Genomic DNA, 25,940 nt, shown 5'->3' on the forward strand with positions numbered 1-25,940 from the left:
CGCCTACCAAAGTTAAATCAAGATCAGATACGCAATGAAAACAGACCTCTAACACCTAGCGAAAGAGAGGCAGTCATTAAAGGTCTCCCAACCGAGAAAGCCTGGTGCAGGGGACTCTCCCAGGAGACTATGGGGAGGACCCCATCTTAGACTCCTAGCAATAGTGGATAACTGGCCTGAACTAGCAGTCTCCAGAGACCAGATTGGTGCCTAGCTCAATTGTCATCAGAGAGGTTTCATCCAGCAACTCACGTAGGAAGATACAAAAACCCACAGCCAAACTTTAGATGGAGTTAGTTCTGGAATATTTCCAGAGGGGTAAAAGACCCCTCACACAATCAACTAATGAGCTTGTCGGGGCTGCAAAGACCACACTAACAGCTAAGGAGCCTGCATAAGACTGACCTAGACACTGTATATATGTTCCAGTAGTGTAACTTGGTCCTCTTACGGGACTCCTAATATGGGGAACGGGGCTGTTTCTGACTCTTTTACTGGCTTCTGGGACCCTGCTTCTCAAAATGGGTCTCCTTGTTCAGCCTTAATACATGAGGAGGAGCTTAGTCTTACTGTAACAAGATATGCCACATTCAAACGATACTCATAGGAAACTTGCCCTTTCCTGGATGGAGATGGAAGGGGAAAGGACTGGGGGATGGGAGGGGGGAGGACGGGGGAGAGGCTGTGACCTGGATGTAAAATGAATAGATTAACAACAACAATAATAATATAAGACAAAAAGAAAAAAAGTCTCCCAACCACAAAATAAATTAATTAAATAAATAAAAGCCCAGAGCAAATTATTGCCAATATTCCCCAAAATAGAAACAGAAGGAACACTTCCCAATTCTTTTCATGAGATGACCAGTTACTCTGATACCTAATCCACATAAAGACCCAGCAAAGGAAGAGAATTTTTGATTAGTTTCACTTATAAATATAAATGCAAAAATTCTCAAGAAAATACTTGCAAACTGAATCCAAGAACACATCAAAAAGACCACCCACCATAATTGAGTAGGGTTCATCTCAGAGATGCAGGGAGAGCTCAACATATGCAAATTGATAAATCTTAACCACCACATACACAGACAGAAAGAATAATGTCCTTTGTACTGGAAGGTACTCAGCATTCGACCAAAGGAGAAAGGTGAACACCAACCCAGCTACGAGTCTTGCCATCTATATGGTGACCTGCCTGCAAGGCACACCAGTGCAATAGTAACATAAAGCTCGTGGGAGTGACCAAGCAATATTTGATCAGCCTGCTCCATGAGATGGAGCCCATCCTAGATACTACTAGGATGGTAAAGAACCTGAAACTAGATAGAGCATGCAGCTGGGGAAAACCTAATACTACTAAAGAAACAGCAATAAATGGCTTGTAATGACATTCTGCTATACTCATGGGGCAGTGTCTTACTCAGTCATCAGCAGAAAAGCTTCCCCTTAGAGTAGAATACAGAGACCTACAGCTGAACCACGTGCCAAGAGTGACAAAATTTGGAACACTCAGCACTAAATGGGATAATTTCATCAAATCCCTCCCATCAGGAAACCCTATGGAAGAGGCTGTGGAAAGACTGCAAGAGCCAGAAGAGATGGAGGACACCAAGGAAACCAGGCATTCTAAACAAGGCAGAAGTAATGCACATAAGGACTTCCAGAGACTACGGCAGCATGCACAGGGCCTGCACAGGTCCCAGTGCTCAGAGGGAACATGGACACAAGCCCCTACATTTAATTTTGAAATTATCTCCAATTGATAAATATTTGCAAATAAAAGTTTTTTATCCAATGGAGTCTCACTGGGTATATGATCTAGTCTTAAGAGTAGGGAAAACAAAACCAACCTGAAGGTGTTTGGAGAGGCTCATGGCCTCAAAATGCTTTGTCAGGTTTGTTTGTGTGTTTGTTTAATGTTTACTTTATGTGTCCTTTGCATACATTTTATATATATATATGCTTCTGATTTTGTGCTTTTATGTGATTTCTGTGTGTGTGTATGTGTGTCTGCATCTATTTCTGCTCCTTACGTTTTTTCTTATATTTGTGGGTTTTTTTTTCTCCTGTTCTGCTTTGGTTGTTATTATCATCATCACCAACATTATATGCCTATTTGTATTTTAATGAGAGAGAAAAGAAAAGTTGTATATTTGGGTGAATGCAGAAGTGGAGGATCTTGGAGGATTTGGGGGAGGAAAAACCATAATCAAAATATATTATACGAAATGAGTATTTTCAGAAAAAAATCTTAAAAAAAATACAGGGTTGGGCGGCAGTATAGGGTTGGGCGGCAGTAATGCATGCCTCTAATTCCAGCACTTGGGAAGAAGAGACAGGCAGATTTTTATGAGTTCAAGGAAGCCTGGTCTAACAAGTGCTACTTCCAGAACAGCCAGGGCTCTTACACAGAGAAATCTTGTCTCGCAAAAACAAGAGAGAGAGAGAGAGAGAGAGAGAGAGAGAGAGAGAGAGAGAGAGAGAGAGAATAAGTAATTATATGTTGAAAAAAGAATCAGTTTTCCATAATTTCTATATTGAGAAGAAATAATCTGATTGTAAAGTAAATACATGAAAATTAAAGAGACAATGATTTTTGTCAATTGACCTGCACTACACGATAAGCCAAGGTAGTCACTCGGTTTAAAAAGAAATTGCCAGACAGACAAACTCTGCAAAAGAAATGAAAATTATCATTATGTAGGTAATACAAAAAACAAGTTTGTAGTTCCCACGATTTCCTTAAAATATGCCTGACTATAAGGGCGATGAATTTGTTCCTTCCCAAAATCCCAATACTGTAGCTTGAATGTTTAATATGCTTAGAATCATGATTACAATAAACATTCTAAACCTTTCTGGGAGTAATCAGGGTTAAACATAGTTTTAACAGTGGAGTTTTAACAACACAAGTGTTGTTCATATAAGAAGAGGCAGAGATACCAGATGTCCAGACATAAATGTGGAGGAGTGTCTTTACCAAAACCAAAGTATTTCATAACTTGGATCATAGACTTCTAGCCTGCAGAACAGGAAGAAAAGCGATGTATATAATTTCTGCACCCATAATGTGGTAATTTGTTATGTCAATCTGAGCAGAATAATATGCCCTTTAAACCACACAAGGTAATGACTACCTCACTGTGGGTTTTCTATGATAGGTGGCTACCACGCACAGGACAATGCAGGCGTAAGAAGCTGGGAGGGTGGTAAACAGAGCTCTAGCAATGACGGCTTCTTATGCTTTATGTAAAGTAACATGAAGTATGCGCAAAACAGAAAGGTTTAGGATGTTTGTTATAATCACTAAAGCAACCCTTAAAATAAGGCAGAAAATGTGCCTACAAAACCATAAATTGGTATAACTTAAAATAGAACTGTAAAAATTCAACCAATAGAGAACTAATCCAAGATAGCAGAAAAAAGAGAAAACAAAGCAAAACACCAAAAGTGACCACTGAAAACATACAGTAAAATGGATACGCTAGATCCATTCAGACCAGTCTTTCCAAAAACGTAAAGAATCTAAACACTCCAGGGAAAATCCAGGAATTATGAGACTGGACAGAAAAGGAAACCGTACCTCTGTGTAGTATACAAAGCATGCATGCTCCAGAGGCGAGAGCAGGGGCAAAGGGGAATTGGTGACAGCTCCGAGGAAAGGGATGATAAAAACCTGTGACTTCTTATAGACTGGGAGGTAGAATCCTTACAACCGATAGGTTGGACAGAGGAGAGCGGGAAAATTAGCAGTCATGAATTATTCCTAATTTTTTGGTCTTAAGAATTATAAACGATGGCTCCTTAGCGATTCAAAGTCAAACTGAGTTTCCCGTCTGGGAGGGCAGCAGCTACTGCAGTCAGACAGGCAGTGAGTCTTGACCTTTTCTGCCCACCTCCCTGGCACCTCACCCATCTTCTCCAGTGACAGCAGTGCTGGTCTAAAACCTTGACCTGTCTTTTGGGGTCTACTTCACATCTAATCCATCAGGCATTTCTGCTGGGTAAGACTACCCCAGATTTGGTGAGTGCGCACTGCCAACACGAACCTCTCAGCTGACCTCCTGCAGTATCTCTGGCCAGTGCGTCCATCCTCCTACCCCATTATCAAGGCACACCAAAGCAGGCTGACCCTTGGAAGTCTCAGCTGCTGCATCTCATAACCAGTGGCTCTCTATTTTACTTTGTATAAGAGTGAAAATACTTACAGGGTAGAAGATAGGACTTCACTTTCTAATTCTTCTCCATTGATGTGCCCCTATTGCTTTTTCTATAGTACCCCAAGCAAGCAACTCTCTCAGGCTCCCATGCACCGATGGTTCCCTTGACCTGATACATTCTTCCCTGGTCTTCAAATAGCCAACTGTCTCTCCTTTCACATTCTTTGTTCAAATACCACTTGACCACCGTATTTAAAATGGTAAACTCTGGGCTGGTGAAATAGCTCAGCACATAAAGACACTTGCTGACAAGCTTGACAACCTGAATTAAATCCTTGAAACCCACATGGGGTAAGGCGTAAACCTCCAAAATTTCCCCTTTGATTTCAACATGTGCACTCTGGTATGCGTGCCCCATCCACATGTGTATGTGTACACCCCATCACACACATGCTTAGGCATGCACACACACACACACACACACATACACACACACACACAGGAACATAAAACAAAATAAAATTGCGAACTGCTCACCTAAACTCACAGCCACAATTTGTACTAATTTAAAAATCATGATATAAAATGAAATGTATTTATCAGTTTGCATTAGCTATCTCCTTCTTTTAGAACATACACTTGAGAGTGGTACAGATTAGGCTGTTTGGTTCATTATTTTCCCATTCATAGTAGTATTATAGTGTATATATGGTATATATAGTAGCATGCAATAGACTCACTCTGAAGAGTTTAGACTTAATTCGTGTGCAAAAGTTTGACTTGTGCTGTAAAAACTTCCTTAGCTGTGGTGGAAAGAGGGGATTAGAGAGGAAAGATGAGTGTTGACAAGCCAATTAGGTTGCTCTGCAGAAGGAGGGAAGGGGAAGCCACTGTTGGTCTGTATCTGTATGAAGTCATCCCACTGCACCGTGTGGGATGTGGCGACGTGCTGGATGCACACCTCCATATACCACAGATTCAGTCAACACTGGAACATGTATGCCCATCTCACAGTCCTGCAAAACCTGCCAACCGAATTTGCTTCAAGATACTTAAATAGGATGCCACCACAACTAAGAGCAAGTGTTTCTCAAAGGAGTCTACAAAAGAAGGAAATACTCAGAAACATAGCTTCTCAAAAGTGAGGGACAGCTGTTGTAAGATATGGCAGCAAACTGGTTCTCATTTGTGACTTTCCACTTAAATATAACTGGAGGTTATTTGATCAAGCTGCATTGCCCTTCTTTATTAGTAAAAGGGAAATATCATGGAATTTATACACATACTGTGAAGGCCAGGGGAAATGTTGAATCCTTTCTTTCTTTTCCTTTCTTTCTTTCTTTCTTTCTTTCTTTCTTTCTTTCTTTCTTTCTCTTTCTTTTTCTTTCTTTCCTCTCTCTCTCTCTCTCTCTCTCTCTCTCTCTCTCTTTCTCTCTCTTTGTTGTTTGTTGTTGTTTTTGTTCTTGTTTGTTTTTTGAGATGGGGTTTCTCTGTGTAACAGCCCTAGCTGTTCTGGAACTAGCTCTACAGATCAGATTGGCCTCAAACTCACAGAAATCCACTTGCTTCAAACTCACAGAGATCCACCTGCCTCTACCTCCTGAGTGCTGGAATTAAAGGCATGCACCACCACTGCCTGGCCTGAAATACCAAATCTTAATGGATCTAAACACACTTGCCATACAACAGGTTCTTAGGAAATGTGCGCCCCTATCTTTCCAGGACACTATAGGTATCTTACCAACTATTGTATATGCTATGACAAATTATAGTTACTAGGACTGTGCTCAGCTTTCTTCTTTGATGCCAGACTACTGGAGTGACCCTCATTCTTGCCTGGTCAACTGTGAGAGGTCAGGTAATCCTTGTACATCAGTGATTGAATGACCATCTCCTTGAATCCAACTGTCTCAGAAAGTCAATGCCACTTTAGAAGCGGCTCAGCAAGTGGTCTCTGCCCAACTACCAAAAAAAACAACTCCAACTGAGACAGAGAAGAGCTGCTGAAGGGTGAATAAGCAGCCCCACTGACTACATGGAGTGATATGTTGTGCAAAAAGTCTATGCAGAAAACAAGACTTTCTGTGTAGCTATTCTGGCAACTCAGCAGGCTCAGGACAATGCTTGCAGGGTACTCTGTGGTTCAAGGAAATCAGTCACTCCTAGGAAATAATAAGCAATAAATATCAGTGAAATTCAATGTGTGAAACAAGTGGATAATGAGTCTAATTCTCTATTTATTAATAATTTTGCTCATCCACAATCTCAAACATGTATACAATGCATTCTGGCTGCCCTCTGCTCCCCATGCTCTCTTATGTCCGTCCTACTCCTCCCAAGGTTACCTCTTCCCTACCTGTCCCATTCCCAGACTCATGACATTTGGGCCATCTGAGTCATCACTGGATTGGATCTCTCACTTGGAGCCCAATGACCTCACCAGTAGGTACACACCTGAGGGCAACAGTTTTCCCTCCCCCTGAATCTATCTGTAGCAAACAGTTCAGCAGTGAGGGGCAGGGCGCCCTGAGTCCTAACCCCCATCTACGCTTGGCGGCTGATGCCTCCATCTCTGTGCAGATAACCACACCTGTTGAGAGTCCATAATCACCATTGTATATAGCCCCAAAGGAAACATTTGATGGCCCTTATTCCTATCTTCTGACTCTTACATTCTTTTCACTGGGTCTTTCTCAGTGTTCTTGTGACCAAAAAAGGATGGTATAAACACTTTGTGAGTGGTTAGACATGCCACTGTTACTTATTCTCAGCACCCTGTGTCGCCATGGGTCTCGGCATCCACTGCAGTCATGTGTGTCTACTCATTAGTCAACTGAAAGGCAAGGGCCCCAGAGCAGGAAAAGAGCAAGTGTTCTTAAGCACTGAACAGGCTCCCTAGCCCTGTGCACCACGAGACTTTTCAGTTGGACTGTTTCCTAAATCAGGACACTAACTTGAGATCGTGGGGACAAGAAAGGAAAGATTAGGTTTTAACTACGATATGTTTATCAGATCGAAAGGAAATGGATTGTGATAGCTTTTATTGTCATCTTGATACAACCTCATATCATCTGGAAAGAGGAAACTTCACCTGAAAAGTTGCACTGATCAGAGTTAACTGAGGCCACGTCTGTGAGAAACTGTCCCGACAGATGCCTGATGTAGGAAGGCCCAGCCAACCGCACTGTGGGTATCAGTTTACTTGTGTAGGTGGAGCCGAGCTGGCTAAGAAAGCTGTCTAAGACAGACAGACAGTGCAAGCAATCCTTCAGCACTCCTCTATGGTCTTTGCTTCAGTTCCTGACCTCGGGCTCCTGCCTTGACTTCCTGATCTGACTTTCCTTAACCAAAGACTGTTACCTGGAAGTGTAAGCTGAAATGAATAACTGGTTTTGGTCACAGTGTTTAAACATAGCAACAGAGAGTAAGCCAAAAAGTATGTTTATATGGCCTTACTGTTTACCACTTAAAAAAAAAAAAAAAAGAACGATTCATCCCACATAGAAATTTAGGACTAATGGCACTCGTCCTCAAATATACTTTCACATCTTCTCATGTCAGTTCTCGCCCTCGTTCTCCATGTATCTCCTTTGGCTCAATACAAATGACTTCTCCCTGGAAAGAATTTCCTAGCCTGGCAGAGCACCTGCTAATAGTACAAATCTCACTCTTATGGATCTTCTTTCTTCCCTCTTCAACAATTCCAACAATTCAATACGTTTCTATTAAGCACCTGCTATGGATAAAGAACCAGGCTGGATATAAAAAGAGTCACCGCATTGCTCTTGTTTTAAGGAGCTGACCGTGTTCTGAGACGGCAAACTAGAAAGTGACTAGAGCACCTATGTGCTCAGCCTGGCTGGACCACTCCCCATCTTGTTCTCACACATACATCTAAGCACACACAGACACACCCACTCAAGCGAATTCTGGGGTGACTCACATCTTAATTCACATGTAAGGTCCTCAGAAAGGCTTTCTTTGAACCTAGACTAGATTAGCTGGAATTACATCTTAAATCACAAGTAAATCAACAAGGTATTAAATAGTTCTGAAAGGGTAGAAACAAGCACAAAGAGGCAGAGGAATGGAATTATGGGGTCACCGGGTACTTGTGTTTAGGAAGAATTCGGGAATGGCAGCAGGTAACATTGCCATCTCAAAAAGGCAAACAGAAAACGGTCAGTGATAAAGAGGGCTGGCTACGGCAAGCTGAGCAGCGCCATTCATTTAGGGAGTACACTCTGCACACCAGAGACACTGAGGATTAGGCTCTGTGCTGACTTCTGACTTCTGAGTTGCCAGCATTCCAGCCCCTGGGTGTATGGGTGGTGTGGTAAGATGGTATAATCACATTCACAACCACACGGAGAAAGTACCAACTTACCAGTTTTCCCGTCACACTCTGACCACCTTCATTCAGCCAGAAGCCAGGGACCATGGCTGAGAAATATGGTCCCCACACACCCGGTACAAAAATTGGATCTTTGCTGATCTGGAACAGAAAGGACAATGTGTGTGAAAACAATATCCTCCAGGATAGAGGGATTCTCATTCTCCTACCACTGAGTGTTTACAGCCTGGGAATTCAGCTTCTTCTTATGTATTTTCTATAATAAGGGAGTCACTCTCTCCCAAGGAAGGGCATGACTCTATCTGTGAACCCCTTGCTGACCAATTTATCCACAAGTCAAAGAAGCAAAAATGACCATTTTGGACAGTCACCGACCAAGTACTTCAATACTAGCTAGGTTCCTCTCTACGGCAAGAACCATGGTCTCCATTCCCCGACTTCCAGATTCTACACTAGAGAAAGAGGACAGCTTAGACCAGTCCCATAAGGTCAGCCACCCATGGCTAAGAAGCCAAAATCTAAGGCTTCCTGATTCCCCCAAATGCTCTAAGCAAAACAAAGCCCCTCGTCTGCCTGGTTTAATAAAATTAAATGGCTAACTCTGCATCCTTGGCACCATGATTCAGTGAGACTAAGCCAGTTAGCTATAAGCAACCATTTAAATGGCTACATTTTGGTTTTTAAGAAGTTAATGTATAGTCAATGAGGAAAAAGCCAAAGTACTTGATCCCTTTGCTTTATAAACTGCAGCCACTCAAGGCCAGCTTTTCTTCACTTAGGTTAGGTTGGAATCTTGCTGATCTGATTACAACATGAGGTATTTTATGACAATAAACTTTCCCATTTATTTGTTATATTCTGCTTTTGATATGTGGCAAGGTAGAGTGATAGAATATTAAAGACTTAGTTTACAAAGACTAACAGGAGTTAGCTAGATGATAGGAAATAGGCTACCACAAACAATGCCCCATGGGTGAGGTACTCTGAAGTTCGAGACTCCCAGTGCTATTGTAGCAGACTACTGTGGTCCTTTAGGGAAAAGAAGGTAGGTAAAGGCAGAGTCAGAATAGAAGAAGCTGGGCCACTTACTCATGTGGCTATAATGGTATGGGTCACTCCTCTACCCAGAAGAAATGATTGCCTAAGGCAGAGATATGGCTAAAACAAATGTTCCCGAGAGGGAGGGGAAGGCAGCTCAGCACTTACTGTCTGCTCTACCAGGTCTCAAGGAAGAGAATCTGTTCATTCACTTATTCAAGCAAGTATTCATCCAGCTTAGAACTACGCTAAGCTCTTGAGATAGAGAAGAAAACCAAGTAGCTGTAATTTCTGGCCTCATCAGCGTGGAGATGGATAGACCTGTAATCACCCCAGTGCCTTTCCACTCGGCTACTCATTCTTCACATCAGTGGGCTATTAGACCTCCACGTGTGAAGGAAGCAAGGAACATCAAAGAGAAGAAGGGCAACGAAACTACATAACACTATTAAGTTTAAATTCTGTCAAGTAAGGGGGCCATCATGAAAGAGAGGGGGCATTTAATAGCTAAACAGAAGCAATAATTTTAGTGTGGAAGGGATAAGTTTCTACAAGAAAAGAGTACAATTTCCGTGATTATAATCATTCGTACTAGTTCTCCAGATGTTTCCTGCATTCTATGGAGACCCAGATGTGGAGCAGGTACTGGAGAAAAATGGTTAAAAAGGAGCAGAGTCCATGTTCTCACCAATCACACTATTTCAAGCTGATGGCCAGAGTGGGCCGCTCACTGGGGTAAGGAGAGGACTCAACACATTCTGATCATTACAATGATCATTCCAATGCCCCACTGGGACAGCTGCTTACCTTAAAACAAGAGGTGATCACACTCTCCCACAAGGGTGTGATTGCAGGCCAAGGAGGGAGTGGAGGAAGGAGAAAGGAATCTCAAGAGCGCCAAAAGTGAGGGCTCTTGATTCACAGGAGGAGAGCCACAGGGCAGCGGCTCAGGACGGTGTGTCTGTGAGCGTGTCTGTATCTGTGGAAGAGATGGTAAGTACTCCAGCCACAGTGAGCACACACTAGCTTACACTCAGTTGTGCCACTCCGTCTTTACCCAGTGAAGGTTTTTATTTCATGTTAACCTTAGGTATGCAAGCTCTGAAGAGGCCCAGTAGGCAGGGCCTTATTTATATTTCCTGAGGGTCCAAGGTTTAGACTGGTGAGTGGTCAAATCGTCGCTTGTTGCAAACTCTTTCCTTCCTTCCTTCCTTCCTTCCTTCCTTCCTTCCTTCCTTCCTTCCTTCCTTCCTTCCTTCCTTCCTTCCTTCCTTCCTTCCTTTTGGTTTTTCAAGACAGGGTTTCTCTGTGTAGCTTTGAAGTCTGTCCTGGAACTTGCTCTTTAGCCCAGGCTGGTCTCGAACTCACAGATATCTTTCTGCCTCTGCCTTCCAAGTGCTGAGATTAAAGGCATGCACCACCACCACCCGACTTTTTGTGAACCCAACTACATCTGATACACTAGAGCAGAGATAGATAACAAAACCTCATACATAGACATGGACAAGCAGACTTGTCCATAGTCAAACAGCTGGTAAATGCCTGAGGTGGGGACCACAAATCCTCTGATATACTTTTTATTTTCCCACAGACGGCTTAGGAAGAATATGCATGGCCTTAGTGAGGACTTCTATTGCTGGGATAAAACACCTCGTCAAATCATCTTGGAGAGGGGAGGGTTTACTTCAGCTCATGTGTTCTCATCAAAGTCCAATATAAAGGAAAGTCAGGAGAGGAACCTAGAAGCAGGTGCTGGAGCAGAGGCCTTGAGGATCATTGCTTACCGTCTTGCTCACTCATGGCTTGTACATACTGCTTTCTTAAGTCCTCCAGGACCACTACCTAAGGATGGCACTGGCCATGGTCCTCCCACATCAACCATCAAGCCAGGAAATGCCCTACAGATTTGCCTACAGGCCAATCCTATGTAGTCATTTCATTTTCTTGACTAATTTCCCAGATGACCCTAACTTGTGTCAAGCTGACATAAAAACCAGCCAGCACAGGCATCATTCCCTGCCTCCCACCTGCAATTTAAAGATGCTATTGTGCTCATGTAGCAGGACTACACTGAGAGACCATGGCTCTGCTACTCACAAATGTCCAAGGGAGGCTTCATTTGGTTCAGTCTTGGGAAAGGTTTAGGCTAACTCTGTGATCCCTCCTTGGGCATAGCACATGCTTCTCATCAGAAATTCCCAGTAAAGGAAGGAAACAGAGTGTACTTCCCATCCTTTCCAACCCTGTGTTCTCAGGGGAAAGAGCCGGTTTGTTTTGAGGGAGAAGGAGAATGCACATTTGTGTATTTATGTGTCCTTTAATCCTTCACAGTAAACATAAATATTTGAAAATATTTTTGCCAAAGCTCCTTCCATGCTGATTGCTATCTTGGCTTAAGGGTTGCTCTGGGAGGGAGGAGATCATTGCACACACAAATGACAGGTGTCCACAGAGGATGCTAACTTCCCAGACCTAATGGTGGCACTGGCAGCAACACAGCAACTCAGACTGAGCACTTGGTATAGGCTTTGCCCTGGTAGAAATGGCTCAGTTGTTATAATTCCAAGGAAGAGGCAGTTATTACTCTATGGTGTCCATGTGTGAACCAAGGCAGAGAGTGTTAACTAACATGTGTCCAACATTACAAATCCAAAAAGTAGTCACCCCAAGTCCTCTAAAGCAGTGGTTCTCAATCTCCCTAATGCTGCATCCCTTTAATATGGTTCCTCATGGAACTTTGTTAACTGTAAGTTTGCTACTGTTATGAAATGTGATGTAAATGTTTTTGGAGCTAGAGGTTTGCCAAAGGGAGTGTGACTCACAGGTTGAGAACTGCTGCTCAAGAGATTTTATACTTGATTATGATAAATTACTATCTTGTTCCGCCATTACCATCTTTTCTTTTGACCCTTCATAAACATTGGAAGCATAGAAAGTAAGGGCTATCTAAGCCAAAAGAATCACTCAATACATAATACCCCCTTGTTTGAAGACAAATAAATTAGGATATGGTATGTAGAAGTGTGTGTATGAAATACACACATATACATATATATGTACACATAAATGTATATATCACACATGCATACACACAACTGTTTAGATCAAGCTGGACTGAAACTTAAGGTAGCCCACTCTGGTGGCCTCTGAGTGGACTACTTTAAATGTCTGGAGCCTCCTGTTTTAGCCTCCCAAATATTGGAATTGCAGCAAGAACTACATGCTTGGCTTGAGTTATATAATGTTTATTTCCAAAACACTGCTCAGAAATTTTCCCTGATAGAGCTGTAAATAGAAGAGAGAGCATAGGTCAGAACAGACTCATCTCAATTGTGTTCCTCATTGTGACACATTCTAGACAAATGAGCCCTCTCAAATTAGACTCTCCCACCCTTAATCCCTGATTTCAAATGGAAGGACTAGTAGTAATCTCTGCAAGAATGGAGGCCACTTACTTGTACATAAACACAGCTTATGGTAGAACAAAGAGAGGCGAGCTGAAAACCCACCATCAAAGTGCTCTTCTTTTAGTCAGTAATATAATAAAATGATACTAAAAAGGAGATGAAATCAAAGCAGTGTATTTTCGAAGGTTAGACCTGGAAGGCTGGCGATTATGGCACACATACAAAAAAAAAAAAAAAAAAAAAAAAAAAAAAAAAAAAGAATCAAAATGAACTCCGAGAGCTAGAGCACTACAGTAAGAGTCAATAAGCTATTAGTTAGTATTTATTTAATGATATAGTTAGTTTTGGAGGTTATTTCATTTATTTATTCATTGTAGAAGGCTGGCAATATTCTCTTGCACACCTAAGTGCAGGCACAAGGGCATTAATTTTAGTATCAGTGTTAGCACTGAACTTAGATAGTTGGTAGATGCTTTAATCATGTGTGGTCTATATTAAATTACAAAATGACAACATTGTATACTATGCTGTCACACAAAATTTATGACAGTCTGAGTGAGGCATAATTCTATTACTACACCTAAGGTCATAAACGAAATCTAAGCGAAGCAGGTCAAATGGCTGAAAGAAAAGTCGCTTCAGAGCTTGTCAGAATAACCCCCACCTAGTTCCCCTTTTCAACACCATTCTCCTCACTCTAACATGGCTGGGGCAGCGGTTCCCTGTGTCCACACCATTCTCCTTTCTATAAGATGGCTGGAGCAGAGAGGCTTTTCTCTTTGAGGCTTTCTATGATTCCATGGAGTTGAGTCATTCTATCCCGGCTGGTCAACAGGAACACTCCATGAGATATTTCAATATACTGTGCCCTCACATGGCCCAGAGTTCATGGGACTGAGTCAGTTTGTCTCTTGGGGCTTCTCCAAGTACCTACTTATTGTATCACCCAACTAATCTTCTGTCAAGATTATTGAAAAGCCCTTTTTTTTTTAAAAAACTGTTAACTTTATAGACTTTATTTAATGTCTACTATCTATAATATCTCAGACATTAGCTGGGTAAGACCTCACAAAATATTTGTTACATGCATACTGAGTTCAGACTACTGTTTAAAACATGTAAGATAGGGAGATCTGAGCTTCCAAGTTATGCTGTGTCCAACTTTCTATACTCCAGAAACTTACAGTCTAGTGAGAGCTGTGGGTTTAAGACAAGCTGGGGTTGGGAACACTTGGGAGTATACACGCTTATCTAGACTTTCAGTTTTTCTATGTGTATGTCACGCCAAACATACCAAACATAATTCCAACCCAAGATGTACAAGGTGCATGATCAGACTCCTATCAAGATCAGAAATGGCAGATTCTGGGGCCAGAAGCCACATTCCAAGTGTTCATGCCTCTATGCATATTGGCTCAAGCTAGCTGTCAGCAAGGACGCCACTGACCCAGCTTCATCTAAGACTATGCACCTATTGGCTAGTGAATGGCAAAGTCCAGGTACATGCTCACAACTCTTTGGGGGAAAGGTGACTGGCTGGCAGCAAGAAGCTACCACAGCTCCCTCTGTTCCTTCCCATCCCATCACCCTGAGGCTGATCTGACCTAAACCTCTGGCAGGACAGGAGGCAGGCTCCAGACACCAGCAGTCCTGGGAGAGAACAGGAGGCTTTGTGTGGACTGTCTGCTACCAGGTTGCGACATTTGGAGCGTAGCAGCCGGCCTATGTGAGACTGAGTATTTCCATAGTCATCTGTTCTTCCAAGTGGACTGTCTATCATCTTGCCAGGAAAAAAAAAAACATTTATACATCTATTTCTGCCAACTCCCTCAGGACTGCTTAGCACACATACACACACATAGAAAAATAGCTTGGAGAAATGTTTATGAATGGAGGCTCTGAGTGTTCACCTCTTGGTTTGCCCTGCTCAGGCTGGACTATAACGAGCTACTGGTGTGCCTGTCTCTCCCAGGAACCAGTGCAGATAAAAGTATTTGCTATCTTCAAGGCAGGGAGAATGACAGAGTATCGGGAACGAAGGCTTTGGTGCTAAATAAAACTAGACAATTCTGTTTAGGCTATTGACTGGCCATGTGATTCTGTGTCTTCCCGAGGCTTAGTTTCCTCACCCAAAAGTGGGGACAATCATCAACCAGAATCATGTCCAAGACCCATGTGGTCCAGTGTGCACAAATATGCTGGGATCCACTGGACTCTTGAACAGATTGCTAAGCAGCAGGTGGTTTAATTCAATTCCTTCTTGAGACAGTAGAAAGCCTGGAGCTCTGACATAACTTCAGACCATCCTCCACCTTCTTCCTCCTCATGATCTTCTACCTTGCTCATTTTATCCCCTGCCTCTTCTGGGGTTCATCCACTCCAGTGTGTGCAGGGACAGTTTGTGTGCTGTAAGGTGCCACATGTTCACCTCAAACCCAGACCCCGCTGCTCCTGAGTTCCTCACTAATCATGTGACTTGCATGTCTGGTTGATATGTCCAATAGAGAATCTACCACCCTTTCTTTTAGGGCTAGTCTTGTTCTTGGTCTCTGTCTTAAGATTTCAGTCTTAACTTTTTCTCTTTTCATCTGCCCACAATCAGATCATTTCGTTCTTCTGCACACTCTCTTCTCAAGCACAGTCCCTTCTGTGTGGCAGTTGCCTGAGGACTAACCCATCATGTCTTGCTTGTACTATTTCAACAATGATTAACCTGATTCCTCACCTCAGTTACTTTCCTCCTCCCCTCTGTCCACTCCACCCCTACTCAACCTAAAAGCCCTATGTCCAGCAAATGAACTTTCTATAACAAAAGACCAACTGTACTATCACTTAATATTGAACCATGATGGATGACGGACTTTCTAATCTGGCTCTTCCTTATTTATCTGACCTAATCACAATATTATTGTTTTCTGATTCTCATCCCTATTGTTTTTTAGTTTATCGTGGACTAATTCCTGGATTTATTGGACAACTTAAAATTTCCCCAAGTGAGCCGTTGTCTTTCTCATCTCTTTCTCTTCATAACTTCCCATTAGACTAAAAGGCTATCCATCCTTCTGAGACTCAGCTCATAGGTACTGGTGATGGCTCAGAGGTTTAGAACAATTCCTGCTCTTATAGAAGACCCAAGTTTAGTTCCTAGCACACAGGTGAACTAGCTCACTAGCTAGGAGAACCAGACAATGCTACATTTCACTGTCCCTGCACTCAAATGCTCACCCCCCCCCCACATAGCTATAAATAGATAGACCCAGTTCCATAGTATCACCTCGGTACTACCTATTTTTTCTTTTCTTTTATCTTTCTTTCTTTTTTTCTTATGTTCTTTTTTTCTTTGTTTGTTTGTTTGGGTTTTTTTGAGACAGGGATTTTCTGTGTAGCATCCCTAGCTGTCCTGGAACTCACTTTGTAGATCAGGTTGGCCTCGAACTCACAGAGATCCATCTGCCTCTGCCTCCTGAGTGCTGAGATTAAAGGCATGCACCACCACCACCCATCCTGGCCTACCATTTTTATACACCGACTTCCTCCCTAATAATTCATGAAATGTCCTTACCTGCATCTTCCCTTAACTCTGCATTTCTCATATTGTAGCTTGTTATACCATATTATGTATATATTTCTAAAAATATGTATTAAACCATGCTGTAAACTAAATTATGACACAAATGCAGGACATAGCTATTATTCCAATACCACGGCAACACCACTCAAATTAAGAGCAATGATAGACAATAAAATCTGTCCAATGGCTGAGCAAGAGTACAGCTCAGTGGACAATAATTGTCTAGCATACAAAATTCTCTGAATGAGCTTCCCAGAACCAGGGTAGTGTGAGGCAAACGAGTCCAACAGCCTTTAAGTGAAACCTAATTCATAAAGCTTAGGTTTGCTAAATATTTTGTGTGAAGGCTGTTAAAAAGGAAATAATCCTCCAATGAAGGGTTTGCCCTAGAAACCTAATCTTTTTATTTTACTCTGAACAAAATAAGTATATATGATGACTGTCCACATTTATTTCCTTGGCCCAACAGTTTGAGCAACGAAGGAACGTACTGACAAGATCTGTTATCCAACCAAACAGTTCTGAATTGGGGGAGGTGGGGAGAGCCCAATGTTACCCATGGTAACATTGAGTTACATCTGAGTCAGTTGTAAAGTTGGACTCCTTAGGCGCTGGAGTCCTCATTTTCTATCCTTTCAAGACCCACATGTGATCACAGCAGAAATGCAATCCATATGTTTCTCATTCACTTGGACTTCACCCACCCAGAGCTATGTTACAAAACACCGAAGAGCCAACTTTGAAGTCATCCAAATGTTTACCCAAGTCTCCTCTGGCTGCAAACACGAAGCTGCAGTTTACCGCCTGTATACAAATCCCTATCTGGCTCCCATGAGTTCAAGCTGTTTTTCAGCTTCGAATTCTCTGATCTGTGACTCTAAAGAAACACAATCTTATCATGCATCTCTTCCATAACCTAAACAAATTGTGGGAGTAGGCAGCTATGGGTCCCTCCTGGAGATCCAGAAAGGGAGGACAGCCATACAGGATAGGGCAGGAGATAGGAGAGAACTAATGAAGAAGAGGGATGCTCTGTCTTCACCGGATGGAGCCTTAGCTCTGCTGTATCAATGTCAAGCAGCCAAGTGGACCCTCTCCTCTTTCTGTGAAATCCCCCAAAAGTGAGCAGAGTATTAGTACTAATTGCCAAGTGGCTCACATAGACAGACTGATGCTCCTCTTATTGGAGGTTAACCATTAAGAAACCCGCTCTCTCCTGCAGACTGTAGGTTAGGGTGGAAGAATGCCTGGGGCAGCCTCCCAGCTGGGACTGATCAGAGGATGGCAAGAGAGGGAGATTACATGCCTACTCTCTGGCTACATACGTAGTTTCTTATTACAGTGTGTCTCTGACATAACTCCCCCTTACTTGTGATTGGCAAACTGTGATCACTTTCCAACTCTTCCCGAGTTTCCCTTGTACTTAGGTTTTTCTATGATTCCAGGGTCTGACTTTAGACAGCATCTCCCGTGTCTAACCATCCACTTAAGTTGCTCTAATACTCAATGTTAACTTTCCGTGTGACTTTTGTTCTTAGGATCTTCACCTGAAATACAGGACTGCTCTTATGAAGATGCTAAGAGAAAGGGTCACACTATTTAGTAAAGAGCTGGCTCTAGGGCCTGGATCATTTGGTGACCTATTGAACTGTACGCTATGTGCATCACCTACATATGGATCAAGGTGCACTTCCTATTTAGGGCCTGGAATTCATGTGAGAGTTTCATTTAAATACTAAGGCCTGTCAGTCACTATGTAGAGGAGAATTCTCAAGTGAAGCACAGTAGTTGCACTAGCTAGAGGGAGGAGAGCGATCAGGGTGTTCTGATATCACCTCTGTGATCCATCAGAGGAGCAAGCATAGGGAAGCGTCAGTCCATCCAGAGCATATATCATACAAGCAAAGAAAACCTTGGCCAATATGTAGCCTGGTAGCTCACTATGTAGCTTTGGCTAGCCTAGAACTCACTCTGTCCATCAGACTAAGCTCAAGCTCACAGAAATCCACCCGCCTGTGCCTCTTAAGTTATGGGATTACATTCCTTGACTCTTTAAAGAAAATTCAGTGATGGCCTCCAACTGTTATAAGGAAGTTTCCTTGATGAGAAATAAGGACCACACTTAGCTGTGGGTATAAAGACAAATAATTAAAATGTAGTTAGGGATTATGCTACTTTGGTAAAGTGGTAGCTGTAGGTTTTCCTCTAAGATCCATGGCTTCACTAGTCCTGGGTAGTTGGCTAGGTTTACAATACCAGGCATCATATACATACATATACACACACATACAATTAAAGAAAACAGAGGCCACAAAATTAAAAAAGGACAAGGGAAGATAAATGGGAGGGTTTGGAAGGAGAAAGGGGAAAGGGAAAATGATGGAATTATATTATAATCTTCCCAAAATAAATGACATTTTAAAAAAAGTCACCATCTCTGTGCACAGGCATCAGCTATGATCTTTTGGACGTATTTCCTGAAACAAGCCACTCTGTGTCCCAGATTTGGCTCAGAGGCGTTCAAGGCATCCATACAAGTCGAGGTATCAAGAACTCTGCTTTCTGTAACTCTTCCTCCATTTTTGGCCTAACATAAGAGGGTGAAGTCAAAATAGCTAGGCAAAGATGTAGCTTTCTAGATGTGGTATCTCCCCTTTGTGATTACAAAAGTGTTATAAAGAAAAGTGTTTGCCACACACAGCTAAGATGCCAGAGTGAGGCTCACTGTGTACATCTTTAAAGGAGACTGATGAGCGTGTCTACAATGATAATGGTTAGATAGCATGGAGTCAAGAGGAAAAGGAGGTTGAGAGAAGATGAAAGCCCCATTCCTTGAGTATCTATGGGCAGTACAGAGGTGACACATTGTGAGGCTGGCAGAAGTGATCCCAACCCTCCTTCCTGCCAGCATTAGAGCAGGCCCTGAATCTGCCATGGGTCAGTTCTGAGGGACCCGAAATTTCTAGAAAGAACATATGCTATCTCCATATGAGTCCATTCTCACATATTTACCCCTAGCTGTAAGACCTAGGTAAGCCTGAGTCTTCACACTCAATTTTGATAGGAAAAAAAAAAAAACTTTCGGAGGGTTAACTCTCAAGTACTAACTTAAGGTGTGTTACAACTAAGACCAAACCAGAATTTAACCAAATCTGACTCAAAGTCAGTCTCTTGAGAAATACTTTAATTAGAAAAAAAAAAGAGGGATAGAGAGAGAAAAAGAAAGAAAGGAGGGAGGAAGGGAGGAAGGAAGGAAAGAAAGAGAAAGGAATGAAGGAAATGAAAGGAAAGGGAAGGGAAGGGAGGGGAGGGGAGGGGAGGGGAGGGGAGGGGAGGAGAGGAGAGGAGAGGAGAGGAGAGGAGAGGAGAGGAGAGGAGAGGAGAGGAGAGGAGAGGAGAGGAAAGGAAAGGAAAGGAAAGGAAAGTGTGGCAAAAACAAGGGATGGAGACAGGGCAGACTGACAGCATCTTCCTCCAGCTCAGCTTTTCCTCCAGCTCAGCTCTTGGGGCATGCATAGATATGTACCCTGTCAGTTCAATAACGTTGTGGGATATCCTGTATCAGGAAGGGGGGCAAAATCCCACAATCCCTGTTACCTTCTCCCTCTTCTCTAAGTTAAAAGCCGTGCTCTGAGGTGAAGTGAAGAACTGTACAGTTGTTTTACGTTTAAACATGTTCTTATGAAAGAGAGATGGTTTGTAGCACTGAGGCAGGGAGGGGGGCACTCAAAGAAGAGAGGGCATGGAGGGAAAGCTGATCTGCGGGTGGGAGCTTAACCTCTGCCTGTACACGAGAAAAGACCCTACTAATACGTAAGGTATGCAAACACTGTAGAACAATCAGAAACAAATGAGACGAGGGCTGCGGAGTAACAGGATTCAGCTGTGGGCAGTGGCTAGGAGGCAGCTTTTGTTATGAATAGATCATCTGGATGGGAAGCAGGCCTGACTGCAACCCTTGCAGTAGGTCTTTCGGGCTATGAGAAAGTACTGGGGCCCATCTGGACTTCCTTAGGAGAAAGAGAGGGGACGAAAACAACTGTCAGGAAAATATATGGCACGATACGGCCTGGTCCTCCGAGGGTGGCTTAAATGGAAACTGTACGCTATTAATTTGTATTTAGTTTGCAAACCAGCGACAATGATAATTGCCCTCATTTTTAAAATAAAAAAGTATAAAAATCGCACACAGTGGGAGTGGAGGGAGGGAAGCGAAGATTTGCCAAGTAGTTACTACATGACAACGCGTTTTTATTGGTAATCTCCATGGTGATCCTGGCATTTCCTAGTTTACTAACAAGAAACCCTGAATTTTGGAGCTTAAACCCTTCCCATGGCCACACAGATGTCATTGTGGCAGGATGGGGACTGAATTTGGACCTGTCTGACTTTATAGCTTCCTGTTTAAGTGGCCACCTCTGAGCAATTTAGGAGCCATGGAATCAAGGAACATTTGAGACTTCAAGGAACCAGCCATAATCTTTCCAAGACTTTGATCATTTCTAGGGAAGTAGGTTTTCAGGGAAGAGCTATGGACCCCTTCAAGGCAGAGAACCCTGCGAGAAAAAGTCTCTATGATTGAGCAAAGCTCACTTCAGGAATCGGTAGACTTTCCCTCTCTCTGCCCTTACTAGGCGGCACAGAAAAGGAACCGGTCTGACTTTGAATGTTGGGAATTACAGAGAACCCATAACGTCTTCTGCATGTGATACGTGCATCTTGTCATTGAGCTGGCGATTTGAGAACCTGGCTCTCACCTTAGGAACAGACGCCAGGAGCAGGAGCTATTTTCGACTTTACTGCTTGACTCATGGGATGGTAAAGTGACCAAGCAAGGAGCCTTGTCAGGACAGAGCAGTCTTCCGTGTGAAAAACTCAGGATGGGGAGCTGAATACTGAGATGGGAAATACTGAATCTGTGTCGTTAGTCCACAGCATAGTGGAGGTCTATCTCGGTCTACCATTAGGAATGACAGCTCCATGTAGCAAGGGAGTAGCCTGGTCACTAATCCTCTTGAAAAGAGACAGGAATATTTTCCTGCCAGGCTATTGAAAAACTAAAGGCAGGTTAGCATAGAAGCTGTCTTTTCAATCTCCTTTTCAGGCTTCAGATAGTCTTGACTCACCATGTGCTGATTAGCTGACTTTCTGTATTCTAAATTATATTACTAGGATGTATTTAATCTACATTTCCGTCTGAGTTCAAAGTACAGATTGGTCTAGTTAATACTAGTAAGATGCAAACAGCCAAGGTGTCCCAAGTATGGAGGGCAGAGTTGAAGATGGAAGGTTTGGGTGGAAAAAATCTGGGGCTCATTCTCATGCTGGACCTCATGAAAGTCTCATGAAAGACTGCTCCGTTTTCAATTTGTGTCTCTAATGGGTTGATGTAAGAAGATAACCGATGTTTACACTCAAGGCATTTGTATTAATTGATGCTCTCTACTCACCCCAGGAGACTTTACATAACAGCTGCCTCCTAGGTTTTCAGGGCCATAAACTGAGATCTTACAATGCAAAGCAACTGTTTTGGTTTCTGAAAGAACAGTTGCCTGATAAGAGGCAGGAAAGTACCAGAAGAACCTGGAGTGGGTTGAAAAATCAAATCTGCCCAGAACAGAGGCACAGGTTTTCAGCAAGCATTTCATTTAGTACCTGGATGCTCTTCAGACCTTGAGGAGACAGATGAAAAACATACTGGCCTTGTCCATCTTCTCAATGGAGTTGGAATGTCTGACAGTCAACCCCAAAATGGCATGACATTCTATTAAGTATCTCAACCAAGTGGAATAAGATACCGTTCTAGCTTCAGTATAAGCAGCGTATAAAAATATTCACTATGTAGTCACAAGATTCTCAGTATCCCAGGTCATCAAGTATGGAGCAGGAGAGAGAGGTGTGTAAACTGTCCTTCCTGAAAGCACAACAGCAGGCAGAGGGCAACTCTGAAGATTCTAGAACAGTACTGGGACAAGTGCGAGTTTTAATTTTCTTTTTGAATGGAGAAATAATCCCATTCTCATCTTTGCCACTTAGTAGTTAGTTGTCTACGAGACTATGGCTGATGGTTCATCTGGCCATCATGGCCATTGGTTCTGCTACCTGAGGGTTTTGGGAGTCACGGGCTGTGTGAATGCTGCTTACAGAGCCTCTCCATGGCCCCACAGGTTGTGTGAGTGCTCCTAGAGCTCCTCCATGGACCTGCAGGCTGTGGGAGTGCTCATAGGGCTCCTCCTTGGCCCCACAGGCTGTGTGAGTGCTCCCAGAGCTCCTCCTTGGCACCACAGGCTGTGGGAGTGCTCCCAGGGTTCCTCCTTGGCCCCACAGACTGTGTGAGTGCTCCCAGGGCTCCTCTATGGCCCCATAGGCTATAAGAGTGCTCGCAGAAATCCCCCATGACCCCCGAGGAGCTTCTGAGAGGGGCAGAGTATGGCAGCTTGTGTGCTTTCTTCTCTTGGTGAGTTGAAGAGAAGGCACTTGGTATGAAATAAGTTTCCCAGAAATTAATTCCTTCACTGCCTTATTTCATTCTGTCCATAACTTTCCCCAAATCCATCTATTAAATAAGATATTATTATTATTGTGTGTGCATGTTTGTGTGTTTGTGCAAGTGCCTATAGAGGCCATAAGATTGTGTTGACCCTCTGAAGCAGGGATTACAGGCAGTTTCAAGCTGTCAGACATAGGTGTTGGGTACGGTAGTTGGGTCCTCTGGAAAGCAGCAAGCGCTCTTAACTTAAACCATCTGTCCAGCTTCTTCCCATCACCCTTTGCTTCTTCATCCATGCAATGTACCAAACCTGCTGGTTTGACCTCGGTTTTTAAACTATCCAACCAACTTAAGCAGAAAGCCAACCCTTAAATGGCAAGTCTAGAAACCATAGCTAATGCTTCAAACCTGCTAGTGCCCATATTCAGCTTTCATCTCGGTAAACCTTTCATCTTTCAGCTTCTTAGTGGCATATCTTGTCTTGGGGACTTAATTTGAATTTAAACTCTCCTTGATACCCTTAGCACAGCTGTGTGTTATCCACAAGTCTCTCTGCTCTGCAGATCTTGGAGAGGAGGACCACTGAGAGCTCCACAGTACAGAGCACCAGATGACCAGCACCCTGGAGGTGAACTATGCACATGTGATCAAAGGCAAGGAAGGTTTCCACCGAGGAAATGCCCCACATCAAATGCACCACCACCCAACATCGTCCTCTCGGCCACATAGCTGCCCCTTAGTTCTCTGTGATTTTACAGTTCTACAAAGCTCTTGAGATATCTTCAATCTCCAGTTGAAGAGTGGGAGGAGGGAGAATATGAGCAAAGAGGTCAAGACCATGATGGCTACACTCTCTGAAACAGTCTACCTGAGCTAACGAGAGCTCTCCAACACCAGCCAGACTGGGAAAGAACAAGCATAGAACCAAAGCAGTCCCTCTGAATGTGGCTGACAGTTGCATGGCTGGGACAGACTGAGGGGCCACTGGCAGTGGCATGGGGATTTACCCCCTCTGCTTGTACTGACTTTTTGGGACCCTATTCTCTTTGGATGGATACCTTGCTCAGCCTAGATATAGTGTGTGTGTTGGAGGGAGGCTTGGACCTTCCCCAAAGCAATGTGCCTTACCCTCTCTGAGTAGTGGATGGGAATGGGGCGGGGGAGTAAGTGGAGGGAATGTCAGGAAGGCAGGGAGTGGGAACTTGGATTAGTATGTATAATAAAAAAAGATAGTTTGTTTTCTTTTTTTTTTAAAGAAAAATACGTAAAAAGATATCTTCAAAAAGTAGGTAAGTAATTTTTTTAGATGAAAAGATAGACGATCTATAAAGTCAAATGAATCACTTATGTTCAAAAAATAAATGAGTATGGTAGTGGTGCACGCCTTTAATACCATCACTTTGGAGGCAGAGGCAGGAGGATCTCTGTGAGTTCGAGGCCAGCCTCATCTACAAAGTGAGTTCGAGGCCAGCCTCATCTACAAAGTGAGTTCAAGGCCAGCCTCATCTACAAAGTGAGTTCCAGGACAGCCAGAAATACATTCAAAAATCTTGTCTCAACAACAACAACAACAACAAAAAAATAGTAACAATAACAATGATGATGATGATGGTAGTAATAATAATAAAGACTTTCTTTTTATTTATTAGGGCACTAAGTTTTCTGTTGACCTAATATTGAAAAGCAATGCACACGATTATATTGAGGTCAAAACACCCTTGCATTTCTCAAATGCCATCTTGCATTGTCATGCCCCAGATAATGACTCATTCGTTCAGTTCAAAGTCTTGCTCTGGTCAGAAGAAAGCCGTTGCAGCTACACTTACATAGAGCATCAAAGACATGAGCGCAGCTTGTCCTCAGTGGCAGTGAACAGATGCTATGAGATCCTAACTGTGGGGAGGAGGTCCCTCCGTATTCCACCTAGACTGCCCTGCCTCCCTTCCTTGGCTCTAGGCCGGCACCTGAACATCACAGTTGTCAGGGTGAATGACAGAATGGTGAGACAGAGCAGCAAGATGCTTTGGGTCCTAAAGTATGGGCAGCCTCAGGATAACTCATGCGCGTGTCCAGGGCGTATCCTGCTGCAGATCTGGTACTTCACTCAGAATTCACACTAGATATCATGAGTGCCAAGTTTGTGTCGGGGACTAGATAAGGGGAAAGGGATGCAGAAATCTATTCTGTCATCCCAAATGAGAGTACTGGCCACAATCCCTTTCAAGTTTCTCCTGCAACTCCATCCTGAGGGCTCATCAAAGAAATGGCCGACATCACAACAGCACTCCTGCTGTTGCAACTAACTTAGTTGCTAAACATATCTCATGCTTGTTTAGGAAGAAACAGAGTTGAGCTTCGAGTTAATGAGTTCAAAGACAGGCCGGCTACTCACTACGCAGCTGGGCAACTCACTTTCTCAGCACTAAGTTGAGGAGAACAAGGTTTATTAAAGACAATATAAGAGTAAGTATAAATATTTTGAAATCCGTACCCCATGGTAATTATTCAAGTGTTCATTGGTTGTATCAACTGCACGGGGCAGAGTGTGGCTCCATAAATTCTTTCCGTTTTATATGTTGAATGTAGAAGTGTGTAAGCACACTCACAGCCTTGCAGAGCAAGAGTGGAGAGAAAACCAAGAGCAATAGGAGTTGGAGGCCATAAGAGCGCCAGATGTTGTGGGGCTGGCTGGGTCTTCATTAGGTCGGTGACTTTACTTTTCCACGAAATGGGAAGACTCTGCATAGTTCTGAGCAAAGGAATCATATAATCAGAGTTATGATTTGAGGAGACCTCCCTGGTTATTCTGATGAGAATAAACTGTCAGGGTCCAGGAAGAAAAAAGGGGCTGGGTCAGGAGACATCATAGCATACGGTAAATTTTGTTTGTTTTGAGACAGGGGGAACCTGAAACTCA

The 25,940-nt window shown here is 43.1% G+C and overlaps 1 protein-coding gene across 4 annotated transcripts in view; it reads right to left on the bottom strand.

Moving 5' to 3' along the window:
• The window catches only part of Fggy (FGGY carbohydrate kinase domain containing), a 363,677-nt gene that overhangs the window by 113,863 nt on the left and 223,874 nt on the right, over nucleotides 1–25,940 (bottom strand). For all 4 annotated transcript variants that reach the window (XM_050136146.1, XM_050136144.1, XM_050136143.1 and 1 more), the window contains exon 9: nucleotides 8,551–8,658. In XM_050136146.1, the coding sequence (XP_049992103.1) occupies nucleotides 8,551–8,658 (108 nt within the window). The remainder of the gene's footprint in view (nucleotides 1–8,550; nucleotides 8,659–25,940) is intronic.

The sequence above is a fragment of the Alexandromys fortis genome, unplaced genomic scaffold, assembly GCF_014885135.2.
Source record: "Alexandromys fortis isolate MF-2015 unplaced genomic scaffold, M_Fortis_MF-2015_v1.1 scaffold_13, whole genome shotgun sequence".
NCBI classification, from domain to species: Eukaryota; Metazoa; Chordata; class Mammalia; order Rodentia; family Cricetidae; genus Alexandromys; species Alexandromys fortis.